This window comes from Mirounga leonina, unplaced genomic scaffold, assembly GCF_011800145.1.
Source record: "Mirounga leonina isolate KUSES-001 unplaced genomic scaffold, KU_Mleo_1.0 Mir_168, whole genome shotgun sequence".
Lineage (NCBI taxonomy): Eukaryota > Metazoa > Chordata > Mammalia > Carnivora > Phocidae > Mirounga > Mirounga leonina.
The window spans coordinates 43,231,718-43,255,117 of record NW_023270426.1 but is presented as its reverse complement, the minus strand read 5'-3'; the positions used below and the strand labels follow the sequence as shown (position 1 = coordinate 43,255,117).

The following is a 23,400-nucleotide window of genomic DNA, read 5'->3' as shown; positions in this document are numbered from 1 at the left end:
TTTTTAAAGATTTTATTTATTTATTTGAGAGAGAATGAGAGAGAGCACATGAGAGGGAGGAGGGTCAGAGGGAGAAGCAGACTCCCTGCCGAGCAGGGAGCCCGATGCGGGACTCGATCCAGGGACTCCAGGATCATGACCTGAGCCGAAGGCAGTCGCCTAACCAACTGAGCCACCCAGGCGCCCCTGCTAATCAGTTTCTATCAGTCACCATCAGGTATGTCATCAGATCATTTGATTATTGACCCTACTCAGGTCCTGTGATTTCTGTCTACACTCTCAATACTATTATTTGGCTATTCTCATGAACCTGGAGCACACCATCTGATTCTACTTCTTGTATTATGTATTCTTAAATGTCTCTATCTACTTGGCCTTTGACTACTTTCTTGTTCCACGTTCCCTTTTCTGACATTGGCTGTAGACCTTTAGGTAAAACTCACCATACATGTCAGCCTCCTGATGTGATGCAATATAAAGTACATATACAGGGGCGCCTGGGTGGCTCAGTGGGTTAAGCATCTGCCTTTGGCTCTGGTCATGATCCCGGAATCCTGGGATTGAGTCCCGCATCGGGCTCCTAGCTCAGCAGGGTGCCTGCTTCCCCCTCTGCCTGCCGCTCCCCCTGCTTGTGCTCATTCTCTGACAAATAAAACATAAATGAATGAATGAATGAATGAATGAATGAATGAATGAATGAATGAATGTACTGAGTACAACTTGGTGAGTTTTTTCTTGATAAAAAAATTGGGGGGCGCCTGGGTAGCTCAGTTGGTTAAACAACTGCCTTCGGCTCAGGTCATGATCCTGGAATCCCGGGATCGAGTCCCGCATTGGGCTCTCTGCTCAGCAAGGGGTCTGCTTCTCCCTCTGACCCTCTTCCCTCTCGTGCTCTCTGTCTCTCATTCTCTCTCTCTCAAATAAATAAATAAAATCTTAAAAAAAAATTTTTTTTGAAACTCCTGGGGCACCTGGGTGGCTCAGTCGTTAAGCATCTGCCTTCAACTCAGGTCATGATCAAGGGTCCTGGGATCGAGCCCCGCATTGGGCTCCCGGCTCCGCGGGAAGCCTGCTTCTCCCTCTCCCACGCCTCCTGCTTGTGTTCCCTCTCTCGCTGTGTCTCTCCCTGTCAAATAAATAAAATCTTAAAAAAAAAATTATATATATATATACATACACATATATATACACATACACTAACAAAAGCACCACAGCCCAGAATTTGAGACTGAGATGTAAAATGATATGTGTCCCCAATTGAGGAAGCTGCTCAGGACATACTCTCTAATGCCCTCTTCAGATATGTCCAAGGTTAGTCATGGAAACAGGGGACTTGGGCGCCTGGGTGGCTCAGTTGTTAAGCGTCTGCCTTTGGCTTAGGTCATGATCCCAGGGTCCTGGGATCGAGTCCCGCATCGGGCTCCTTGCTCAGCGGGAGTCCGGTTCTCCCTCTCCCTCTGCCCCTGCTTGTGTCCCCTCTCTCGCTGTGTCTGTCAAATAAATAAAATCTTTTTTTAAAAAAAGGGTGGGGGAACTTAGCAAAGGGCAGAGTCGGAAATGACAAAATAACCTCTTCCAATGAGCAGCATAAGAGCCTAATCATAAGGTGTTCCCTCTCCTTAGGAAGGGGCACCTCCTATCATTTGCAAGCAGTATCAGAATTGCTAACCTTGTCCACTATTGTATGCTGGCTATGTGAAGCAACAGAATTTGTCTTTTCAGTTCATTAATCTCCAGATCATGAAGAGCCACATCTGGACCGGATGTGAAAGACTATCATGAGATCCCGAACTTTGAAACTGTTATGATTGGATGACACTGTTAACTTACTTTCCTTGGGGAAGGGTGTGTCTTTTATGTGCAAAAGGGAAGTTAATATTTAAGACCAAGACTGCATATACTGTAGTGGACTGTATTCTTTTCAGCAGATACCCATTTTCTTCCCCCTTTCTGAAACCTAGCACTCCCCTACTGTGGGAGTATACTTTCCTGTCCCAGTGATGTTTGGCTTGGTGAATGGAGCCTTGGTGGAAACAATGTACACCTCTTCCAAGTAGAAACTTTATTTGAAAAAAAAAGACTTTATTTCTTTATGTCAAAGAGAAAGAGAGCTCAAGCAGGGGGAGCGGCAGGTAGAGCAGGCAGAGAAGCAGGCTCCCCACTGAGCAAGGAGCCCAATATGGGGCTCGATCCCAGGACCCTGTGATCATGACCTGAGCCGAAGGCAGATGCTTAACCAACTAAGCCACCCAGGTGTCCCCCAACTAGAAACTTTAAAAGTGCTTATGTAATTTGACTTCGCCACATAAACCATGAGAATGTTTCAAACAGTGAATGGTCCTCAGCTCCTCCAATGATCAGCCACACTATGGATCCAAGAGAGAGATGTTTGTTGTTAAGCCAGGGAGTTGTTATTCAGCACTTGAGGAAAAACTGACTAATGAAATTTCTGTCTCAGATTTGGGCTTTAGAAGGGAATACAGAAGATAAGAAAATCCCAGGAAAATGCAAAAAGATTTTTAGATGATTCTGAATCTTTACATCAGGAAGGTATTTTCCAGAATAATGCTTTCCTATAAGAAAAATAAAACCTGGGAGCGCATGGGTGGCTCAGTTGTTAAGCATCTGCCTTCCGCTCAGGTCATGATCCCAGGGTCTTGGGATCGAGCCCTGCATCTGGCTCCCTGCTCCGTGGGAAAGCTGCTTCTCCCTCTCCCACTCCCCCTGCTTGTGTTCCCTCTCTCGCTGTGTCTCTATCAAATAAATAAGATATTTTTAAAAAACAATAAAAAAATTAAAATAAAAATAAAACTTGTTGGGGCGCCTGGGTGACTCGGTTAGTTGAACTTCCAGCTCTTGGTTTCGGCTCCAGTCATGATCTCATGGGTGGGGGAGGATATAGCCCGGTTTTGTGCTCTGTGCCCAGTGAGGAGTCTGCTTGAGGGATTCTCTCCCTCTGCCCCTCCCCCTGCTTGCGTGCCTGCTCTCTCTCTAGAATAAATAAATCTTAAAAGAAAAAGTATACATATATATGTACACATATATGCATGTATGTATGTATGTATATATATATGTATATATATATATATATACATATATATATATATATATATATATATATATAAAACTTGCTTTACAATAACTTATATAGACAATTTCCAAGAATACACTATGGCAAAAAGAATAAAACTACACATAAATTATAATTTATCAAAACAAATGAAGACTAAATATTTCAAAGAAAAGTATTTAGAATTCAAATTTAGACTAATCTCTGTATTTCCATTATTGGTCTAAAGAACAGATTTCAAATGCTATTATCCACTACAGTGTATCTTTTTTTTTTTTAAGATTTTATTTATTTATTTGACAGAGAGAGGCACAGCGAGAGAGGGAACACAAGCAGGGCGAGTGGGAGAGGGAGAAGCAGGCTTCCTGCCGAACAGGGAGCCTGATGTGGGGCTCGATGTGGGGCTCGATGTGGGGCTCGATCCCAGGACCCTGAGATCATGACCTGAGCCGAAGGCAGACACTTAACGACTGAGCCACCCAGGCGCCCCTACAGTGTATCTTTTCAAGTTTAAAGTCCTTCTTAAGAAAGTGTTGAGGGGCACCTGGGTGGCTCAGTCAGTTAAGCTTGGGTTATGATCTCAGGATTCTGGGATCGAGCCTCAACAGGCTCCCTGCTCAGCAGGGAGTCTGCTTGGCCCTCTGCCCTTCCCCCCACTCATTCTCTCTCAAATAAATCAATAAAATCTTTAAAAAAAGAAAAAGAATATTGAAAATACTACATTGTCTATGAAAATGATTAATAGCTCCAAACTAATAAAGAACTCAAATTAGAGCGTTCTCTAAAAAGGGATGGGACACTATAAAAGATAGCAAGTTCTTTTTTTTTTTTTTGAGTTTATATATTTTTAGTAATCTCTATACCCAACATGGGGCTTGAACTCACGACCCTGAGATCAAGAGTCGCATGCTCTATCTACTGAGCCAGACAGGTGCCCCAGCAAGTTCAAGTTATTAATAAGACAGAGTAACATTTACTCTTTTTACTTTTTAACTTATAAAAGTAAAATGTGATATAGAAGTACAAAATAATAAAGTCACAATTACTCTACAATAACCACAAGTCTTAACATTTTGGAAATGTTTATCTTTTTTGTTTTTCAAGGTTGAGGTGCTTTATCTGGGTTTCTGTTTAAAGATGTGGATGGATGGGAAAATAAACAAAGATGTGGATGGGGTGTGGTGGACTTGGGGAGATGTTGGTCACGGAGTACAAAAATGCAGTTAGAAGATGAGTAAGTTTTTGGAGATTGAATGCGCAGCATTGTGATTATAGTTAACATTATTATATACTTCCAAGTTACTATGATCTTAAATGTTCTCACCACAAAAAAGAAATAATTATGTGACATGATGCAGATGTGAGCTAATGCCATGGTGGTCAAATCAACCCATTGTACACCTTCAACTTACACAATGCTATGTCAATTATATCTCTGTATTTAAAAAAAAAAAGGCAAAAAATGAATTTGTGTTGAGATAAAACTAAAATGAGATTTATTTCAATAAAAAACAACTGATAGTTGAAAACACATCAGGATGTGGATACCCTTTTCTAATTTTTCTAATATTTTAGTTGACTGACAAATGCACAAAAGTATTCCAAATAATGGGGGTGGAGGGATGGGTTAAATGGGTGAAGGGTATTGAGGACACTTGTGATTTTTTAAAGATTTTTATTTATTTATTTGAGAGAGAGAATGAGAGACAGAGAGCACGAGAGGGAGGAGGGTCAGAGGGAGAAGCAGACCCCCCGCTGAGCAGGGAGCCCGACGTGGGACTCGATCCCGGGACTCCAGGATCATGACCTGAGCTGAAGGCAGTCGCTTAACCAACTGAGCCACCCAGGCGCCCCGAGGACACTTGTGATTAGCACTGGGGTGTCATATATAAGTGATGAATCACTAAATTCTACTCCTGAAACTAATATTACACTATATGTTAACTAACTGGAATTTAAATAAAAACTTGAAACAAGAAAGAAAGAAAGAAAAGAAAAGAAAAGAAAGAGAAAAAGAAAGAAAGGGAGAAAGGGAGGGAGGGAGGAAGGAGGAAAGAGAAATGAAAAAAGAAAAGAAAAAGAAAAAAAGAAGTATTCCAAATAAGAGTTGGGACGGCCAGAAATGTTGTAGAAAAAATTTCCACATTCAGTGGAAAGCTAGATTAGATGTCTTTTGGGGCCCTTGCAAGGCTAAGACTTTCAGATTCTTTTAGAGAATGCCAGTCACTTTAATTAACATAGTTGAAAGAACAAATTCCATGTTATAGTGTTAAGCTACAAAAACTTTGCAATATTAGTTCCAAAAACACTAAATAAAAATTTTACTTTAAATTTGCTATTTAAATGACATATTAAAGACTGAAACAAAAAATAACAAAACAGAATTCTTATTACATCATGGTGAGATTCTTCTCAAGCTGTAGAACAGTTTCTTTAAAGGCAGAATCCTCTGCCCAATTGGCTTTACTTCCTAAAATGAGGTTCTGTAATAAAAAAAAGAAAAAAAATTATATTAAAGTTATAAGTACGTTTAAAAATATAACAAGATTTTTTAAAAATCCTCTTTCACTAATTTTTTTTAAAGATTTTATTTATTTATTTGAGAGAGAAAGTGAGAGAGCGAGCACGAGCAAGGGGGAGGAACAGAGGGAGAGGAAGAAGCAGGCTCCCCACGGAGCAGGGAGTCCTATATGGGGCAGACTAGATCCCAGGCATGACCTGAGCCGAACGCAGACGCTTAACCCATGGAGCCACCCCGGGTGCCCCGCTCTTTCACTAATCTTATCAAATATTTACCAAACTAGGTATGGGCATCTACTTTATGAAAAAAATACATTTTGGGGTTTCTGGGTGGCTGAGTCAGTTAAGAGTCCAACTCTTGGTTTTGGCTCAGGTCCTGATCTTGCAGTATTGAGATAGAGCACCCCCCCACACTCCACCACCTCAGGGGAGAGTTTGCTGCTTCAGACTCTCTCTCCCTCTCCCTCTGCCCCCTCTTCCTACTTATGCAAGCGCTCTATCTCTCAAATAAATGAATAAATAAATAAAATCTATTAAAAAAAGAAAAATACATTCTTGTATCCTCATTTCCACTTTCAGTAAGGGTTCAGCCTCAATCCCCATAATGCTAGGGACTATTTACAATGTTTACAACAATTTTTTTTTTGGCTTCATCAGTTTTTGGAGACAACTTTTACCTATTAGGGATGTTTGCAATGGTATTCTAGATTAAAGGAAAAAGACTGCAGCTGTGATTCAGTCATTTTGCACTTCTACAGTGAAAAACAATTTAAGCATAAACTGTTATGCCCTATTTATTTTTTAAGATTTTATTTATTTATTTGACAGAGAGAGACACAGTAAGAGAGGGAACACAAGCAGAGGGAGTGGGAGAAGAAGCAGGCTTCCCACTGAGCAGGGAGCCCGATGCGGGGCTCGATCCCAGGACCCTGGGACCATGACCTGAGCCAAAGGCAGACGCCTAACGACTGAGCCATCCAGGTGCCCATGCCCTATTTATTTAAAAAAAACTATGGCTCAATGATACCAAGTGACTAATTCAAATCCTGTTCAAATAGATTTTAGAATTTAAGTGTTATATTATTATGTATAAAAATATTTAAAAATTTGTCCTATACACAGAACATTCTTGCTACTGGGCTGGTGTATATAAATCCAATTAAATTTACAAAGGCAAGGGGAAGTAAACATTCAAATATGACTGAACTCATTAGGGGCAGGAGCTCCAAATGCAGCCAAAGCTATGTTCTGCTTAGCAAAGCAATGATTTCATTAAATCAAAATTAACACTAAGAGGATATGAATAAAAGCTAAGAAATATAAAATAATAGACGTCTCAAAGCAGTAGGAAAGAACATGTGCCAAAGAAAATTAAAATGATCCTGTACTGGGGCTCCTGGGTGGCTCAGTCATTAAGCATCTGCCTTTGGCTCAGGTCATGATCCCGGGGTACTGGGATCGAGCTCCGTGTCGGGCTCCCTGCTCCGCGGGAAGCCTGCTTCTCCCTCTCCCACTCCCCCTGCTTGTGTTTCCTCTCTTGCTGTCTCTGTCAAATAAATAAAATCTTAAAAAAAAAAAAATGATCCTGTACTTATGATGCAATCCTCCACTGGAGGTTAGTCTAAGGGACTTCTTTACTCCTAATAGAGCAAAGCACTGCTACTAAAAGGTAGGTTTAAGACCTGATGAAGAGGAGTGCCTAGGTGGCTCAGATGGTTAAGCGTCTAACTCTTGGTTTTGGCTCAGGTCATGATCTCAGGGTCATGAGACTGAACCCACGACGGCTCTATGCTCAGCGTGGAGTCTGCTTCAGATTCTTTCCCCCTACTTCTCCCTCCTCACTACTTCTGTTCTCTGTCTCTTAAATAAACAAATAAATAGAATCTTAAAAAAAGACCCAAGGAAGAATATCTTACGGTCAGATATAAGAACTCACATTCTACAAGGATATGCTTTACACATAATAATAAATATTTGCTTTACACATAATGGGCAGGTTTTTAAAAATTTTTTATTGTTATGTTAATCACCATACATTACATCATTAGTTTTTTGGGTTTTTTTTTTTAAGATTTTATTTATTTATTTGACAGAGAGAGAGAGAGAGCGAGAGCAGGAACACAAGCAGGGGAAGTGGGAGAGGGAGAAGCAGGCTTCCCGTGGAGCAGGGAGCCTGATGCGGGGCTCGATCCCAGGACCCTGGGATCATGACCTGAGCCGAAGGCAGACACTTAACGACTGAGCCACCCAGGCGCCCCTACATCATTAGTTTTTGATGTAGTGTTCCATGATTCATTGTTTGCGTATAACACCCAGTGCTCCATGCAGTACGTGCCCTCTTTAATACCCATCACCAGGCTAACCCATCTTCCCACCTCCCTCCCCTCTAGAACCCTCAGTTTGTTTTTCAGAGTCCATCATCTCTCATGGTTCGTCTCCCCCTCCGATTTCCCCCCCTTCATTCTTCCCCTCCTGCTTTCTTTTTTTTTAACATATATTGCATTATTTGTTTCAGAGGTACAGATCTGTGATTCAACAGTCTTGCACGATTCACAGCACTCACCATAGCACATACCCTCCCCAGTGTCTATCACCCAGCCACCGCATCCCTCCTACCCCACCCCCCACTCCAGCAACCCTCAGTTTGTTTCCTGAGATTAAGAATTCCTCATATCAGTGAGGTCATATGATACATGTCTTTCTCTGATTGACTTATTTCGCTCAGCATAACACCCTCCAGTTCCATCCACGTCGTTGCAAATGGCAAGATCTCATTCATAATGGGCAGTTTTAACTGTGTATCTTCCTAATTGAAATCTGGTAATTTAAGTAGTTCACCTCAACAGTTTGAGACATTTTGTAATTCAAAAGAGAAATGAAAACCCTCCAGAATAAAGGAACACATAAAATTTAAGAGGTAATATGGTAATAACTACCGACATTTATTGAGAATTTACTTGGACCAGACATTATGCTAGACAGATTAACATGAATTATCTTCTTTATGTTTTACAACCTCTTTTTCTAAACAGGGAAACTGATGTTTAGAAAACTTAAATAATTTGCTCAAGGTTCTCAACTATTAAGTTGCAGTATGGATCATAATTCTAGATTACCATCACCCCATCCATGTTTTCCCCCACCTCCCAAGTTTAAGTTCTAATGCTTTCCACCATTATACCTGTCTCCACAAAGCTAAAATCATTCCACTTATAAATGCCTAAGATCTAACCATAATGAAAAGTCAAAGCCTTAAACATTAAATAGACATAAATTCCAAATATAGGTAAACAGACTAATACTTAGCATTGAATTCATGATTTTTTCAGGATCAAAGACTAACTGAAAGCAAATCTGAAAGTAACAGAACCAATCATTTTCAGAAAGTTCTTTACCTACTTTCCTTATATAAATATTACCTGAAACACATGTTGAATAACTGTCGTAATTTGTATCTCCATCTGCAGGTTTTGTTGTATGGTCTTTATCTTGTCTGAATTTTCCATACTGGCCAAATCATCTTTCTGTTTGTTCTTTTCAGTCTGTATTTCTAAAAGCTTACCTTCTGAAGCTTGTTTTAATTCTATTAGGTTAAAAAAATACTATATTTAACAACTCCTACAAACAAGAATCTGGAAAAACTGTGAAGCAGAACAGTTCCTGACTATATCAGTCAAGAGAAAATATTTAATAAGCATCATTTTATTTATTTATTTATTTATTTATTTTTAAGATTTTATTTATTTATTTGAGAGAGAGAATGAGATAGAGAGAGAGCATGAGAGGGGGGAGGGTCAGAAGGAGAAGCAGACTCCCTGCCGAGCAGGGAGCCCGATGCGGGACTCGATCCTGGGACTCCAGGATCATGACCTGAGCCGAAGGCAGTCGCTTAACCAACTGAGCCACCCAGGCGCCCAGTAAGCATCATTTTAAGTTGCAGTTCCATTTTGATCTGAAAATGACTTTCGTGGTGAAAAATACCAGTATTTTAACTTTATCCTTAGCAATGTCCTGCATGAAATATGTTCAGGGTATGTATGTATGATAACGACAGCTGTCTACTTATGTTTGAAGTGTTAAAGAGGACTTACTCAGGGTTGCCAAAAGGAAGGCAGAAGATACATGTAAGGAAATACCTTTTCCTCCTTTATTTACAAAAATGACACATCAATAAGATAAATTTTCAATAAGAGATTCTCTTCTCCAGGGATAAACACATCATCAACCATTTCCTATAGTTCCTGAAATGTTCTAAGAATTAAACTATTTGAAAACATAAATGGGTGTGTCCCAGGAGCTTGGTTCCTTGATATAAATGGATCAAAAACAGGTTGGAATGCGATGGAAAAACATTAAACATCCAAAGAGTGATTAGATCAGATGACCGGAACTACTTCTGACCCTGAGATTACTTACAAACAGGCAAATCTGTGTAATATTTAAAAATAATAAATCATGCCTATACTATTAAATGAAAAAGGCAGTTTACAACATAGACTAAAATGAGGCCAATTTTATTAGATAAGAAATAAGCACCGAAGCCCTGAAAGGCTCAGTCAGGTATGGGTCTGACCCGATTTCCACTCAGGTCATGATCTCAGGGTTGTGAGATCAAACCCTGTGCCTGGCTCCACACTCAGCATGGAATCTGCTTGAGATTCTCTCTCTCCCTCTCCCTCTGCCCCTTCCCCTGCTCACACTCACTCCTTCTCCCCTCAAATAAAGAAAATAAATAAAATCTTTAAAAAAAAAAAAAAGGTGGGGGCGGCTGGGTGGCTCAGTCGGTTAGATGGCTGCCTTCGGCTCTGGTCATGATCCTGGAGTGCTGGGATTGAACCCCACACTGGGGTCCCTGCTCAGCGAAGAGCCTGCTTCTCCCTTTGCCCCTCACCCCACTTGTGCTCTCTCGCTCTCAAATAAATAAAATAAAAATCTTAAAAAGAAAAAAAGCACTGAAGAGTGATTATCTCTTCATAGTAAATTAAAAAATTTTACTTTCCCTAAGTATATTTTTGTTTCCAAATTCTACTGAAAATGTGTATTACTTTAAAAAAAAAATTCAATAATTTCCAATGCAAAAAGCTATCTCATGTTCATTAAGTTAAAAAGCTGTAGAATCATATGTATCAAATGATAACTTAAAATTATGTATATATAAATATGTTTATATGGACATGGAAAAAGTACTTGAATGATTATGCCTAACTGTGGTCACACAGGAAGGAGGTAAGGCTTTCACATTATACTTTTCTGTATCATTTGATATTTTTCTCCCTGAGAATATATATATATATATTTTTTAAGATTTTATTTATTTATTTGACAGAGAGAGAGACAGCGAGAGAGGGAACACAAGCAGGGGGAGTGGGAGAGGGAGAAGCAGGCTTCCCGCAGAGCAGGGAACCTGATGTGGGGCTCGATCCCAGGACCCTGAGATCATGACCTGAGCCGAAGGCAGACGCTTAATGACTGAGCCACCCAGTCGCCCTCCCTGAGAATGTATTAATTTTGTGATTTAAAGTTCTAAAACAACAGAAATGAATCAAGCGAAAAACATTTTATATACTAATTTTAAAAATGCCATGTGCAAAATTTTAAGAAAATCTGAAAATTAAGAAATTTCTCAATGATTGAGGTAACTGGCAATCTCCACTGTAAATGAAAATGTTTTCTACAAAAAAAAACAAAAACCAAAAAACTGTTCTACATACGTAGTCTCTTCTTTCTAACATCAAGTAGTTTTTCCTCCAAATCCCAAGATTCCTGTTATTAAAAATAAAAAGATTAAGGCACATTCTCTAAGAACAAACCTCTAACACTTACATCACTGAATTTTATCTATTAGCCCATGTTTTCCAAACCTCCAGTTTTCAATCCCTTTATTTCCATACCAAAAAAGAAAAAGGACAGTAGCTTAAATTTTAGTAAATAATTAGCCACAATAGTCAGAAATAACTGAGTTATGAGAAAAAGAAAACTTAAGAACAGTGAATTCCAATCATACCAGTAACCTTTTGGTAATCCTATATAATCATACACAATACAGTTGCCAGCAACAAGTTACTGAAATCATGAGAATGCATAAGCAGCCCAATGTGCAGTTACCTGTTGTGATTTCATTATTAATTTGTTTAGCTTTAATACGTGTTTCATGTTATCCATGAGCACACTGAAAAGGAATAAAAAAATGATTTGTTAACCTTAATTAAAAATAATATCATTAATGAATAAATCAATTACTATGTATTTCCTTTCATGAAATTTACTTATACTTCAATAGAAAGTCAATTTTTTTTTTTTAAGATTTTATTTATTTATTTGACAGAGAGAGACACAGCGAGAGAGGGAACACAAGCAGGGGGAGTGGGAAAAGGAGAGGCAGGCTTCCCGCTGAGCGGGGAGCCCAATGCGGGGCTCGATCCCAGGACCCTGGGATCATGATCTGAGCCGAAGGCAGACGCTTAACCAGCTGAGCCACCCAGGCACCCCTAGAAAGTCAACTTTTAACAAAATAAACCTGGAAAAGTTTGATGTAAACTAAACTGTTTAAAATTAGAGGTGCAAGGGCGCCTGGGTGGCTCAGTCGTTAAGCGCCTGCCTTCAGCTCAGGTCGTGATCCCAGGGTCCTGGGATGGAGTCCTGCATCGGGCTCCCTGCTCAGCTGGGGGGGCTTGCTTCTCCGTCTCCCACTCCCCCTGCTTGTGTTCCCTCTCTTGCTGTCTCTCTCTCTGTCAAATAAATAAAATCTTTTTTTAAAAATTAAAAAAAAAATAAAATTAGAGATGCATTTCCCTAAAAAATCTGTAATCACAGACAATAAAAAATATGAAATTCTAGCATGTAGGAACATTTCTAAAAATCTACTATTTTGGAGAAAAAGCCCTAATAACATGCTAATAAGTTGTTTTTAAAAACAGACTTTATTTTTTAGAGCAGTTTTAGGCTCATAGCAAAACTGAATAGAAAGTAAGCCCATATGCCCCTGTCCCCCACCACACATGGCCTCCTCAACTATCAATATCCCCCACCAGAAAGGTCCATTCATCACAAATGATGAATCTACATTTAACATATTATCATCCAAAGCCCATAATTCACATTAGGGTTCACTCTTGGTGGTGTACATTCTATGGGTTTGACAAATGTATAAAGATATGTATTCACCATTATAGCATCATAGAGAATAGTTTCAATGAATATTCAGGCTGCTTCTTACCCTCATGTCTTCAACAAATATTTCTGATTACCTACTATATGCTAAGACCTGTGCAGGTACCAGGAATATAAAGCAAAGTAAAACACCAAGAGGAAGGAATCTGCTGAAAGAGAAAAATGGAACCACAACTATAGTATGGTTTCATTACAACCAGTAATGAAACAGCTGTGCACAGAGTAGAACAAGGGAAACTCTTGAATCTTAAAGGACATGAAGTAATTACCTAGATTACCTAGTTTGGTATAGCTGGAGCCAAAGTGTAAAATAAGACTGGGTAAGAACAATGGTTCTTATACTTCAAAGTGCCACAATCCTTTGGGAGGATATTTAATGTGGATCACCACATGACCCCCATCATGCCCATTTGGACTCAGAGATTGAGTCAGTAATTTTGGGATGGGACCAGCAATGTGATCACTGTGATAATACTAATTATTCTGATACCGGCCAGGCATGAGAAACATTGCATGCAGAAGGAGTTTGTTGAGGAGGCTGAAAATGTAAATCTTTGCATAGACCTGTGAAAGCTAAACTCATTTTCCACTAGTTACAGCTATACTGGTTTGTAAACTTTAAAACTTGCTAAAGGCACTACTACCTCAGCCTATTTGGCCTTTCTGTCTCTTTGGAGCTCAATTTGTCCTGTACCTCTTTAACTCAAGAATGTTTAAAGCTCACCTTTAATGGAAGAGCAATCGTTAAGAGGACCCAAATTCATGTTTTAGGATTTATGTAATCCTGGAGTTATATGGAATATGGGGAGAATACATTATCAGTCTGAACTAAGACACCCAGAAAGGGGAAGTGCCCAGATGCATCTTAACACTTTTCTGGTGTTAATGGGAGGGAATCTTTTATCACAAGATTTTTTTAGAGCTTTGATAGATAAGAGCACAGGTAAGGCCCCTGAGGCCATACACAAAGGATCAGATTATAAAAAACCTTGACCGCCAGAGTTTTAATTTTATAATCCTTGGCAGATAGTTTAACATATACAAGCTCATTTCTGCCAGTGAAAAATGAGGCATATACTTCCTGTCTCATTCATGTCTCATTCCTATCTCAATAACCCAATTCCTGGGTTATTGGATAAATAAGATAGCCCTATCCCTGTTTTACAGTAAATACTGAACAAAACTAAACTTTTAAAATCTTCCTTCAAAGTTTTCAGACTGTCTGCCTAAAAATCTCCATTGCTTCTTAGTGTTGCAATCCAAACAAAATGTCAGTAGGACTAAAAATTATAATGCTGAAGAGGACCCACAAAAATTCCGTCACTTTTCTTATTCCCCAGATAAAGGTGGTTGGCACTGACAGCTAATTAAAAAAAAAATCAGAAACCTAAAGTCATTATGCAGATCTCCCTTCTTACTCTAAGCCTTAACAAATTCAGAAAAAAAGAAAAAAGGAAAAAAACAAACGTACTTAGTCTTGGGGTTAATCTTCTCCAGGTTTTTTTTAAGTGCAGTCGAAAGTTGCATCCTACAATGCAAGGAAAAAAGCTGGCATTATAAAACATGGATAACATTTGTGGTACATTGAAAAGAAAAAATGTATATATATACAAGTTAAAGATGGATTTCCCTTTAAATGTAACCTAAACCATAAGTAGGTTTATAAACACTATTGTGTGGGAAATACTTTGATAAATAAGTCACAGAAATGGAAAATAACAAGATGGAAAGGGCTGCTGCATGTGGTTGTGCACTGCCAGGCTGAGGGACCAATGAGACTTGAAATCAGCCTGAGCTTTGCTCTCCAAGCCATCCACCTTGGTGCAGGACTAGGAGGAAGCATTAAGGCCCTACAGAGATCAGCACAGGCCTGACATGGAGTTAGGGCATACAAAGTCATACCTGAATGTAAACTTTAAAATATGCCTACATACAAACTGCATAAATTACTTTTAAATCCAAATAGCTAATAAATAAGTAATAATGAAAAGGCAATCAACTTAGCAATATCAGAGTCATTTCTTCCTTTCTGTCACACACAAAAAAATTCAATTCATTAAAACAAGATCTCTTAATAGCTCTGAAGTCATCTTAAAAAACATGATCTAGGGACCTCAGTGATGTGAGGAATTCTTAATCTCAGGAAACAAACTGAGGGTTGCTGGAGTGGTGGGGGGTGGGAGGGATGGGGTGGCTGGGTAATAGACATTGGGGAGGGTATGTGCTATGGTGAGTGCTGTGAATTGTGCAAGACTGTTGAATCACGGATCTGTACCTCCGAAACAAATAATACACTGTATGTTAAAAAAAAAAAAAAAAAGAAGAAGATAGCAGAAGGGGAAGAATGAAGGGGGGGAAATCAGAGGGGGAGACGAACCATGAGAGATGATGGACTCTGAAAAACAAACTGAGGATTCTAGAGCGGAGGGGAGTGGGAGGATGGGTTAGCCTGGTGATGGGTATTAAAGAGGGACGTTCTGCAAGGAGCACGGGGTATTATACGCAAACAATGAATCATGGAACACTACATCAAAAACTAATGATGTAATGTATGGTGATTAACATAACATAATAAAAAAATATATATATGATCTAGGGCACCTGGCTGGCTTGGTGTGTAAAGCATGCAACACTTGATCTCAGGGTCATGAGTTCAAGTTCCATGTAGGGCAAAGAGCTTACTTAAAATGAATTAATAAAAACTACATATAATCTATATGTAGTTTAAACGAGCCAACTTATATGTTCACTACTAGAAGCAATTAAGAGGACTTTAACTACTTTTCAATTAAATGTGTAAGAAATTCATCTGGGAAGGCCAGAAACACAAGGAAGTAATTTTAAAAATCATTCACTTAATTGAGATTATTAATTCAGATCACATAAGAGATCCTGTTTGTCTTATTAACAACAGTATACCAACACCTACCACAAAGCTTTCTAGACATAGTAAGCATTCAAATATTTGTTCAATGAATTTTAAAATACGGATGCAAAACCTATATTAAAAATATATTTAGGGGCACCTGGCTGGCTCAGTCAGTAGAGCATGAGACTCTTGATCTCAGGGTTGTGAGTTTGGGTTCTGAGTTCAAGCTCCATATTGGTGTTTTACTTAAAAACAAAATCTTTAAAAATCAGGAAACAAACTGAGGGTTGCTGGAGTGGTGGGGGGTGGGAGGGATGGGGTGGCTGGGTGATAGACATTGGGGAGGGTATGTGCTATGGTGAGCACTGTGAATTGTGTTAAGACTGATGAATCACAGACCTGTACCTCTGAAACAAATAATACATTATACTTTAAAAAAAAAAAGAAGATAGTAGGAAGGGAAAAATGAAAGGGGCAAAATCGGAGGGGGAGACAAACCATGAGAGACTATGGACTCTGAGAAACAAACTGAGGGTTTTAGAGGGGAGGGGGTGGGGGGATGGGTTAGCCTGGTGATGGGTATTAAAGAGGGCACATACTGAATGGAGCACTGGGTGTTATACGAAAACAATGAATCATGGAACACTACATCAAAAACTAATGATGTAATGTATGGTGATTAACATAATAAAATAAAATTTAAAAAATAAAAATATATACATATAGATATATTTAAACTTGATGACAATTCTTTTACTTGATTAATAGTTACTGTAGTAATCAAATCCATGTAATCCTTTGGAACACTGGATGGGATTTAAGCTCACCCTTCTATTTCCTTGATTGACATTTTCTTATTAAGTCAATCTTATGTAACTACTTCAAATGAAGGTATTAATGAATGACGTAACTTTTCTCTCAGAACTCAAAATCTGTGTAACCATTATCTAATGATCATATCACTTGATTAATCATTTAGACTAATTAAAATATTCCCTCCACCTCAAAACATACCCATTTTTCATTCAGTTCTCAATGCTTATACCTAGATTGTAAAAATTACCTGTCTAATGCAAGCTTTTTTATTTCAAAAGCAATTTTCACATCTTCAATTTCATTTTCCAGGTCTTCAATTTTACTATCAAAGAAGCATGAACAAAAAAATTTCAGCAATATCAATATCAAAAAAATTCACTGAATATCAAAAAACATATAAAGTAAACCTTTGAAAAAAGTAAAATGACCCTATCTACATAAAATTATTCTATAGGCTCCCCACACTGATGCATTTATAGATTTGGTAAACAGATGCCTCCGAGATATTCAACTAATTATCTGGTGAAGGGGAATGCCAAAAGTGCTAATGTGATCACTCAGGTACATGTTAAGTCCATCTCCCGTATCAACAACTTCTCAGTACATACATGAAAAATTACTTGGAAAAATAAAGAAAAGGAAAACGAAGATAATGGTGTAAGATGGGTAATTATATCAAATCTTAGTAAAAAACACAAAATTTAAAATATGACATACGCTTCAATTTGCTTATCTTGCATGATTTGTTCTGGAGTTTTTTCTTCATCTACAAATAAATAATTTTTTGAAGTTAGTAACAGTTTTAGAAGAGTGTGGTCCAACAGAAATATAAGCCACAAATGCAAACCAAAAATTTAATTTTTAATTTTTAGTTTCCATATTATAAAGCAAGTGAAAATATTTCAGTATAACTTATTTTAACCCAATAGGTCTAAAATATTATCATTTCAACATGTAATTAATCTAAAATTACTAATGAAATATTTTATAATCTTTTCTTCTGTATTTTTCATTTATACTCCCTCTCAAAGACTAACCACATTTCAAGTTTTCAATTGTCACATGGAGCTAGTGGCTACCATACTAGACAGAGCAGTTTGAGAATAATGGAAAATAAAAAAGGAGTAAAATATTAACATGAGCAATGTCAAAAAGATCACCTGTATGTCTGTATGTTAGAAAAAAAACAGTCGGGGGTGCCTGGGTGGCTCAGTCTGTTAAGTGTCTGCCTTCGGCTCAGGTCATGATCCCAGAGTCGTGGGATCAAGTTCCACATAGGGCAACCTGCTCAGTGGGGAGTCTGCTTCTCCCTCTGCACCACCCCCATTCATGCGCTTGCATTCTCTCTCTCTCTCTCACAGAAATAAATAAATTTAAAAAAAAAGAAAAAACAATTGGAAATTAAAAGGTAAAATTACAATATACAGTTTCTTTCAAAAACATGAACTACTTAAGGATAAATTTAACAAGATATGCATATGACCTCTACACTGAATATGTTCAAATACTGAAAAGATATATCATCTATAGGTATTAGAAGAATCAATATGGCTAATACAACAATTTCCCCCATATTGATCTATAGATCCCAATCAAATCCCAATCAAAATTCTAAGACTTTTTTTTTTCTGTAGAAACTGACAGGCTGATTTTAAAATGCATATAAAAACACAAAGGACCCAGAACAGTCAAAACAATTTTGATAAAGAAGAACAAAACTGGAAGACTTACAAGAGTTGATATCAAGATTTACTATAAAGCTACAGTAATCAAGATAGTGTGGCACTATTGTAAGCATAGACAAATACCTCAAGGGAACAGAGCAAAAAGCCCAGAAATAGACCCACACATATACAATGGAGAAAGGAAAGTCTTTCGAACACACAGTGCTAGAAAATTAGATTTCCATAGAGGGAAAAAATGAACCTTGATCTTTAGCTCACACCATACACAAAAATTAACTCAAAAAGGATCAGAGAACTGCATGTTAAACCTAAAACCGTAAACCTTGTAGAACAAAACAAAGGAGAAAATCTCTGTGACCTTGGAGTGGTCACAGACTTCTTAGGACTTAAAAGCATACACCACAAAAGAAAAAAACCTGATAAAAATCACTTCTTCATATTAATGCCTTCAGTGCCTCAAAAGATAGTTAAAAAACAAAGGCAAGTTGGGCACCTGGCTGGCTCTGTCAGTAGAGCATACAACTCTTGTTATCAGGGTGGTGACTTTGAGCCCCATGTTGGATGTAACGATTACTTAAAAATAAAAAGATCTTAAAAAAAACAAAAAAACAAAAAACAAAAGGCAAGCAACAAACTGGGAGAAAATACCTGCTGAATATATAAGTAAATACACAGATACCTACATATCTATAGATATATACTTAACATCTGTATATATACCTGTAACCTATATATAGATACCTGAAAAGAATAACTAAATTTATAAAAAGAATTCAAATTCAGTAAGAATAACAATCCAATTAAAAAAATAGGCAAAGATTTTAACACTTCATAAAAGTAGATTTACAGATCTACTTCATAAATGTAGATCTATTAATTGCCAATAACCACATGAAAAGATACTCAACATCATTAGTTATCAGGGAAATGTACACTAAAACCACATGGGATACCACTACAAACTTATTACAATGGCTAAAATTTAGTAAGACTGATAGTATCAAATTTTATTTATTTTTATTTTTTTATGTTACTTTCCTGCTTTTTAATTAAAAAAAAAAAAAAGCCTTAACAGTTGATGGGAGGTGAGGATGTTGCAGCCACCAACACAGCCCATTCTTGGAAGAACCTCTGTTACCTACGGTAGGAGGAACCTGGAGCTGCAATTACAAGGGGACACAAGACGAAAGGGCATTTTTCCTTCGGAGGGGAGGAAACTTGCTTCGTTCACCGCCGAATCTCGGGGGCCTTAGAACAATGCTGGCCACTCCACTGGCGTTCGAGAAAGCCTCGAGCTGGCCGGTGCCGGACTCGCAGGACGCTGTGGAACACGGACGGGCGCAGGAGCCTTTCCTTCCACATCAGGCAGCGACAACCACGGCTCCGCCGGTCCCTGACAGCGTAGTGCCCTCGCCCTAAGCTCACCCACCTTGGGCCACGGGGAAACCACAAGCCGGGAGCACGGACCAGAGACGATGGGGAGGTTTGGGGGAGCAAAGCTACACCCGCTGACAGGCTTTAAACTCCAGTCAACAGTATCAAATTTTAAAGACGATGCTGAGTAAATGGAAATCTCATGCTTCTAGGAAGAATGTACCAGAATGGTATAATCATTTTTCTCATTTTTTTTTTTAAAGATTATTCATTTATTTGAGACAGAGAGAGAGAAAGAAAATGCGCACAAGCCAGGGGGGAGGAGCAGAAGGAAAGGGAGAAGCGGACTCTCTGCCGAGCAGGGAGCCTGATGTGGGGCTCAATCCCAGGATTTCGAGATCATGACCTGAACGAGGCAGATGCTTAACTGACTGAGCCACCCAGGCACCCTGGTGTAAACATTTTAGATGTCTGGCAGTTTCTTAAAATGTTAAACATATAGAGGTACCTGGGTGGCTCAGTCAGTTGGGCATCCCACTGTTGATTTCAACTCAGGTCTTGATCTCAGGGTTGTGAGTTCAAGCCCTGCATTGGGCTCCACACTGGGCATGATATTTAAAAAAAAAAAAAAGTTAAACATGGTTACCACATGAGCACACAATCTCACTTTTAGGTATTTAACCAAAAGAAATGAAAAGAAGTGTCTACAGAAAGACAGGTAGAAATGACAAATGTCCATAGCAGCTTTATTCATAATGGGAAAAAACTGCAAACAATTCAAATGGCCATCAACAGGTGAATGGATAAACAAAATTTGGTAGAGTCATCATGAAATATACTCTACAATAAAAGAGAAAAATTTACTGAAACAAACAACATGGATGAATCATAAAATTATGCTGTGCAAAAGCAGCCATACATATTGGGAGTGACCACTATCAGGTACTGGGTTTCTCTTTAGGGTGATGAAAATGTTCTGGAATTGGATATTGGTAATGATTACACAATACTGTGAATATACTAAAACCTACCTAACTGCACATTTTAAAATGAATTTTATGTTATATGAATGAAATCTCCATTAAAAGAAAGTTGTCAGATACACACACATAAATACATATCATATAATGCTGTTTACATCACATTGTAGAACAATCCTGTCTAAGAGAAATTTGTGATGGTAGAAATGTTTAATATCTCTGCTGTCCAAAAGGGTAGTCACTAGACACATGTGGCTACTGAGCATTTGATATGTAACTAGTGCAACTAAAGAACTGAATTTTAAATATAATTTTAATTAATTTAACTTTACAAGGCCACATGTGGCTAATGGCTACAGCACTGGACAGCCCAACTCTAGAAGGCAAATCTATAATGTGGGTGCTGGGGTAAGTATAGGGACTGACTGTGAAGTAGAACAGGGGAGGTATAACAGAAATATTCTATCTTGACTGTGGTGGTGGTTACAGTGATATATATATATTTGTCAAAACTCAACAAACCATACGCTGAAAATGGATGTACTTACTGTTAAAAAAAATCCTTCAAGCAATAAAGTAACACATTCTTTTAATGGTAAAATAATTAATTTTAGATAAATATTTTATCAAAGATTACAACCTCACTTCCTGCCCTAAAGCTGTAATCTCCTTTAGTTGTAGAAACTCTACAGTGTGCACTATTAAGCCTACTCAAGTGTTCAGAAGTCATAATCCCTTAAAAGAAAAATTATATATAGATGGAAAACAAGGACTCTATTGAGAAGCTGGACTACTTCTTAACACTTGGACTTTACTCTCATGTCATCTTCTCGAACACACCATCTTTGATCACAGTATCTAGAGTAGCCCCTCCTTATGACACCATTATTTCCTTCATCACACTTAACCATACTTCATAGTTATCTTGCTATGTTTCTTTCCTTACCTGTTTTGCTACACAGAATTTAAGCTCTACTAGGGCAAATTCTGCTTCTTCAACACTATGTCTCCATGCCTAGTTAGATGTCCCTAGTGGGGACATATTGAATACTTAAAAATGATTTGAATGAATGCAGGAATACACAGAGATAATTTCTCAATGGCCCAAATTCTGAATAGCTTTCCCCCTACAGCCTGTCCTCTAAGAAGATACATTATCTTTTTTTATTACGTGGGCTCTCATGGCAGCAAAAGAATTTAGCCATATCCTACCTTTATTAAACATCACTAGTTTAATACAAGGAGCATGGGCTTCAGAAATGAGGAGATCATTAATGCCTCCAGGGGAAGGAAAATGACTTATTGGTAATTTTTTTTTTTTTTTTTTAGTTTTAATTTATTTGAGAAAGAGAGAACACAAGCAGGAGGAGGGGCAAAGGGAGAGGGAGAAGCAGGCTCCCCGTGGAGCAGGGAGCCCGATGTGGGGCTTGATCCCAGGGCCCTGGGATCATGACCTGAGCCAAAGGCAGAGGCTCAACTGACTGAGCTACCCAGGCGCCCCCATATTGATCATTTTTGATGGTAACATTATTGATATAATGGAAGGTCATGGCTTTGGAGGCAAAAAGACCTGTTTCATATCCCAGTTTCAAAAATTACTAGTTATGGGGTGCCTGAGTGGCTCAGTTAGTTAAGTGTCTGCCTTCAGCTCAGGTCATGATCCCAGGGTCCTGGGATCGAGTCCTGCATCGGGCTCTTTGCTCAGCGGGGAGCCTGCTTCTCCCGCTGCCTCTCTCTCTGTCTCTCATGAATAAATAAACAAAATCTTAAAAAAAAAAAAAAATTACTAGTTATACCAAGCAGAAAAGCAGCCAGGGGGCCCATTTCATAGTCCTATTTTTTTGTTGTTGTTGTTTTGCATAAAAAGACTTTAGAAAGCCTGGACTATCAGATGGACAACATACTAGAACTGCCTTTGGATCTATGGCCTTATAAAAGAATCTGAGCAGACTCTGAAAAGTTCCTAAGTTACATGTATTCAGGTGAAGTGACTAAGTCACCTCTGTGGCCCCTCAGGTTTTCCACAATTCTTGATTCAACCTAAAGTATTACTTGGTATTATTCTTTAAGCCTATTTGACAGAGAAAGAAAGACTCACCAAAACCTATCTTTGTAATCCAAAGGCTTACAAATTAGGTTGTAATAATGGTTACTACTTTAGGAGAGCTAAACTATTATTTTAGTACTCTCTTGCTCAAGACGTCTAGATTTTAAAAGATAAATTTACATTTTTTCAGGGGTGACTGGGTGGCTCAGTCCGTTAAGCATCTGCCTTCAGCTCAGGTTATGATCCCAGGGTCCTGGATTGAGCCCTGCATCAGGCTCCTTGCTCAGTGGGGAGTCTGCTTGTCCCTCTCCCTCTGCCCCTCCCCCTCCCCCTGCTTGTGGATTCTGTCTCTCTCTCTAATAAATAAAATCTTTTTTTTTTTAAAGATTATTTATTTATTTGAGAGAAAGAGGGAGCGAGAGAGAGAGCATGAGCTGGGGGAGGGGCAGAGGGAGAGGCAAAATCCCCAATCATCTGATCCACTAATTTAATCTTCAAGTTGTTCATGATCAAGTTCTATGATTCCTTCCCACAGAAATTTCCCAATTCTCTGATCAACAGAACTTAACTTCTTGCATTATTATTTAGTTTTGTTAATCTGTTTCCTGAATTCCTAACAAGTTCCTGAGGGACAGGGCAATTGTGTTTTTTGCTTTCTTATATAGTACAGTACCACATTATGCTGACACTCCCATTCCCTAAATAAATAACTTTTTGTAAAGTTGATTTTCTTTTCTCTAGAATACTGTTCATCACCAAGCTCACAAAATCTTATTTGAAAATGAAAATACTTACTTGCATCAACTACTGATTTATATTCCAAGAGTTGTTGTTTTGTCTGTGCTCTCAGCCTGAAAGCATAAAGAAAA

General features: G+C 38.4%; 1 protein-coding gene across 1 annotated transcript in view; it reads right to left on the bottom strand.

Annotated features, from left to right (window-relative positions):
• Positions 1–5,277: 5,277 nt before the first annotated feature.
• The window catches only part of CENPH (centromere protein H), a 28,876-nt gene continuing 10,753 nt past the window's right edge, over positions 5,278–23,400 (bottom strand). Inside the window, exons 2-9 of the mRNA XM_035014571.1 lie at positions 23,327–23,382; positions 17,163–17,211; positions 16,693–16,767; positions 14,232–14,288; positions 11,696–11,759; positions 11,302–11,353; positions 9,010–9,173; positions 5,278–5,553 (exon numbers count right to left, since the gene is read on the bottom strand). Coding sequence (XP_034870462.1) covers positions 5,461–5,553; positions 9,010–9,173; positions 11,302–11,353; positions 11,696–11,759; positions 14,232–14,288; positions 16,693–16,767; positions 17,163–17,211; positions 23,327–23,382 — 610 coding nt within the window. The 3' untranslated portion in view covers positions 5,278–5,460. The remainder of the gene's footprint in view (positions 5,554–9,009; positions 9,174–11,301; positions 11,354–11,695; positions 11,760–14,231; positions 14,289–16,692; positions 16,768–17,162; positions 17,212–23,326; positions 23,383–23,400) is intronic.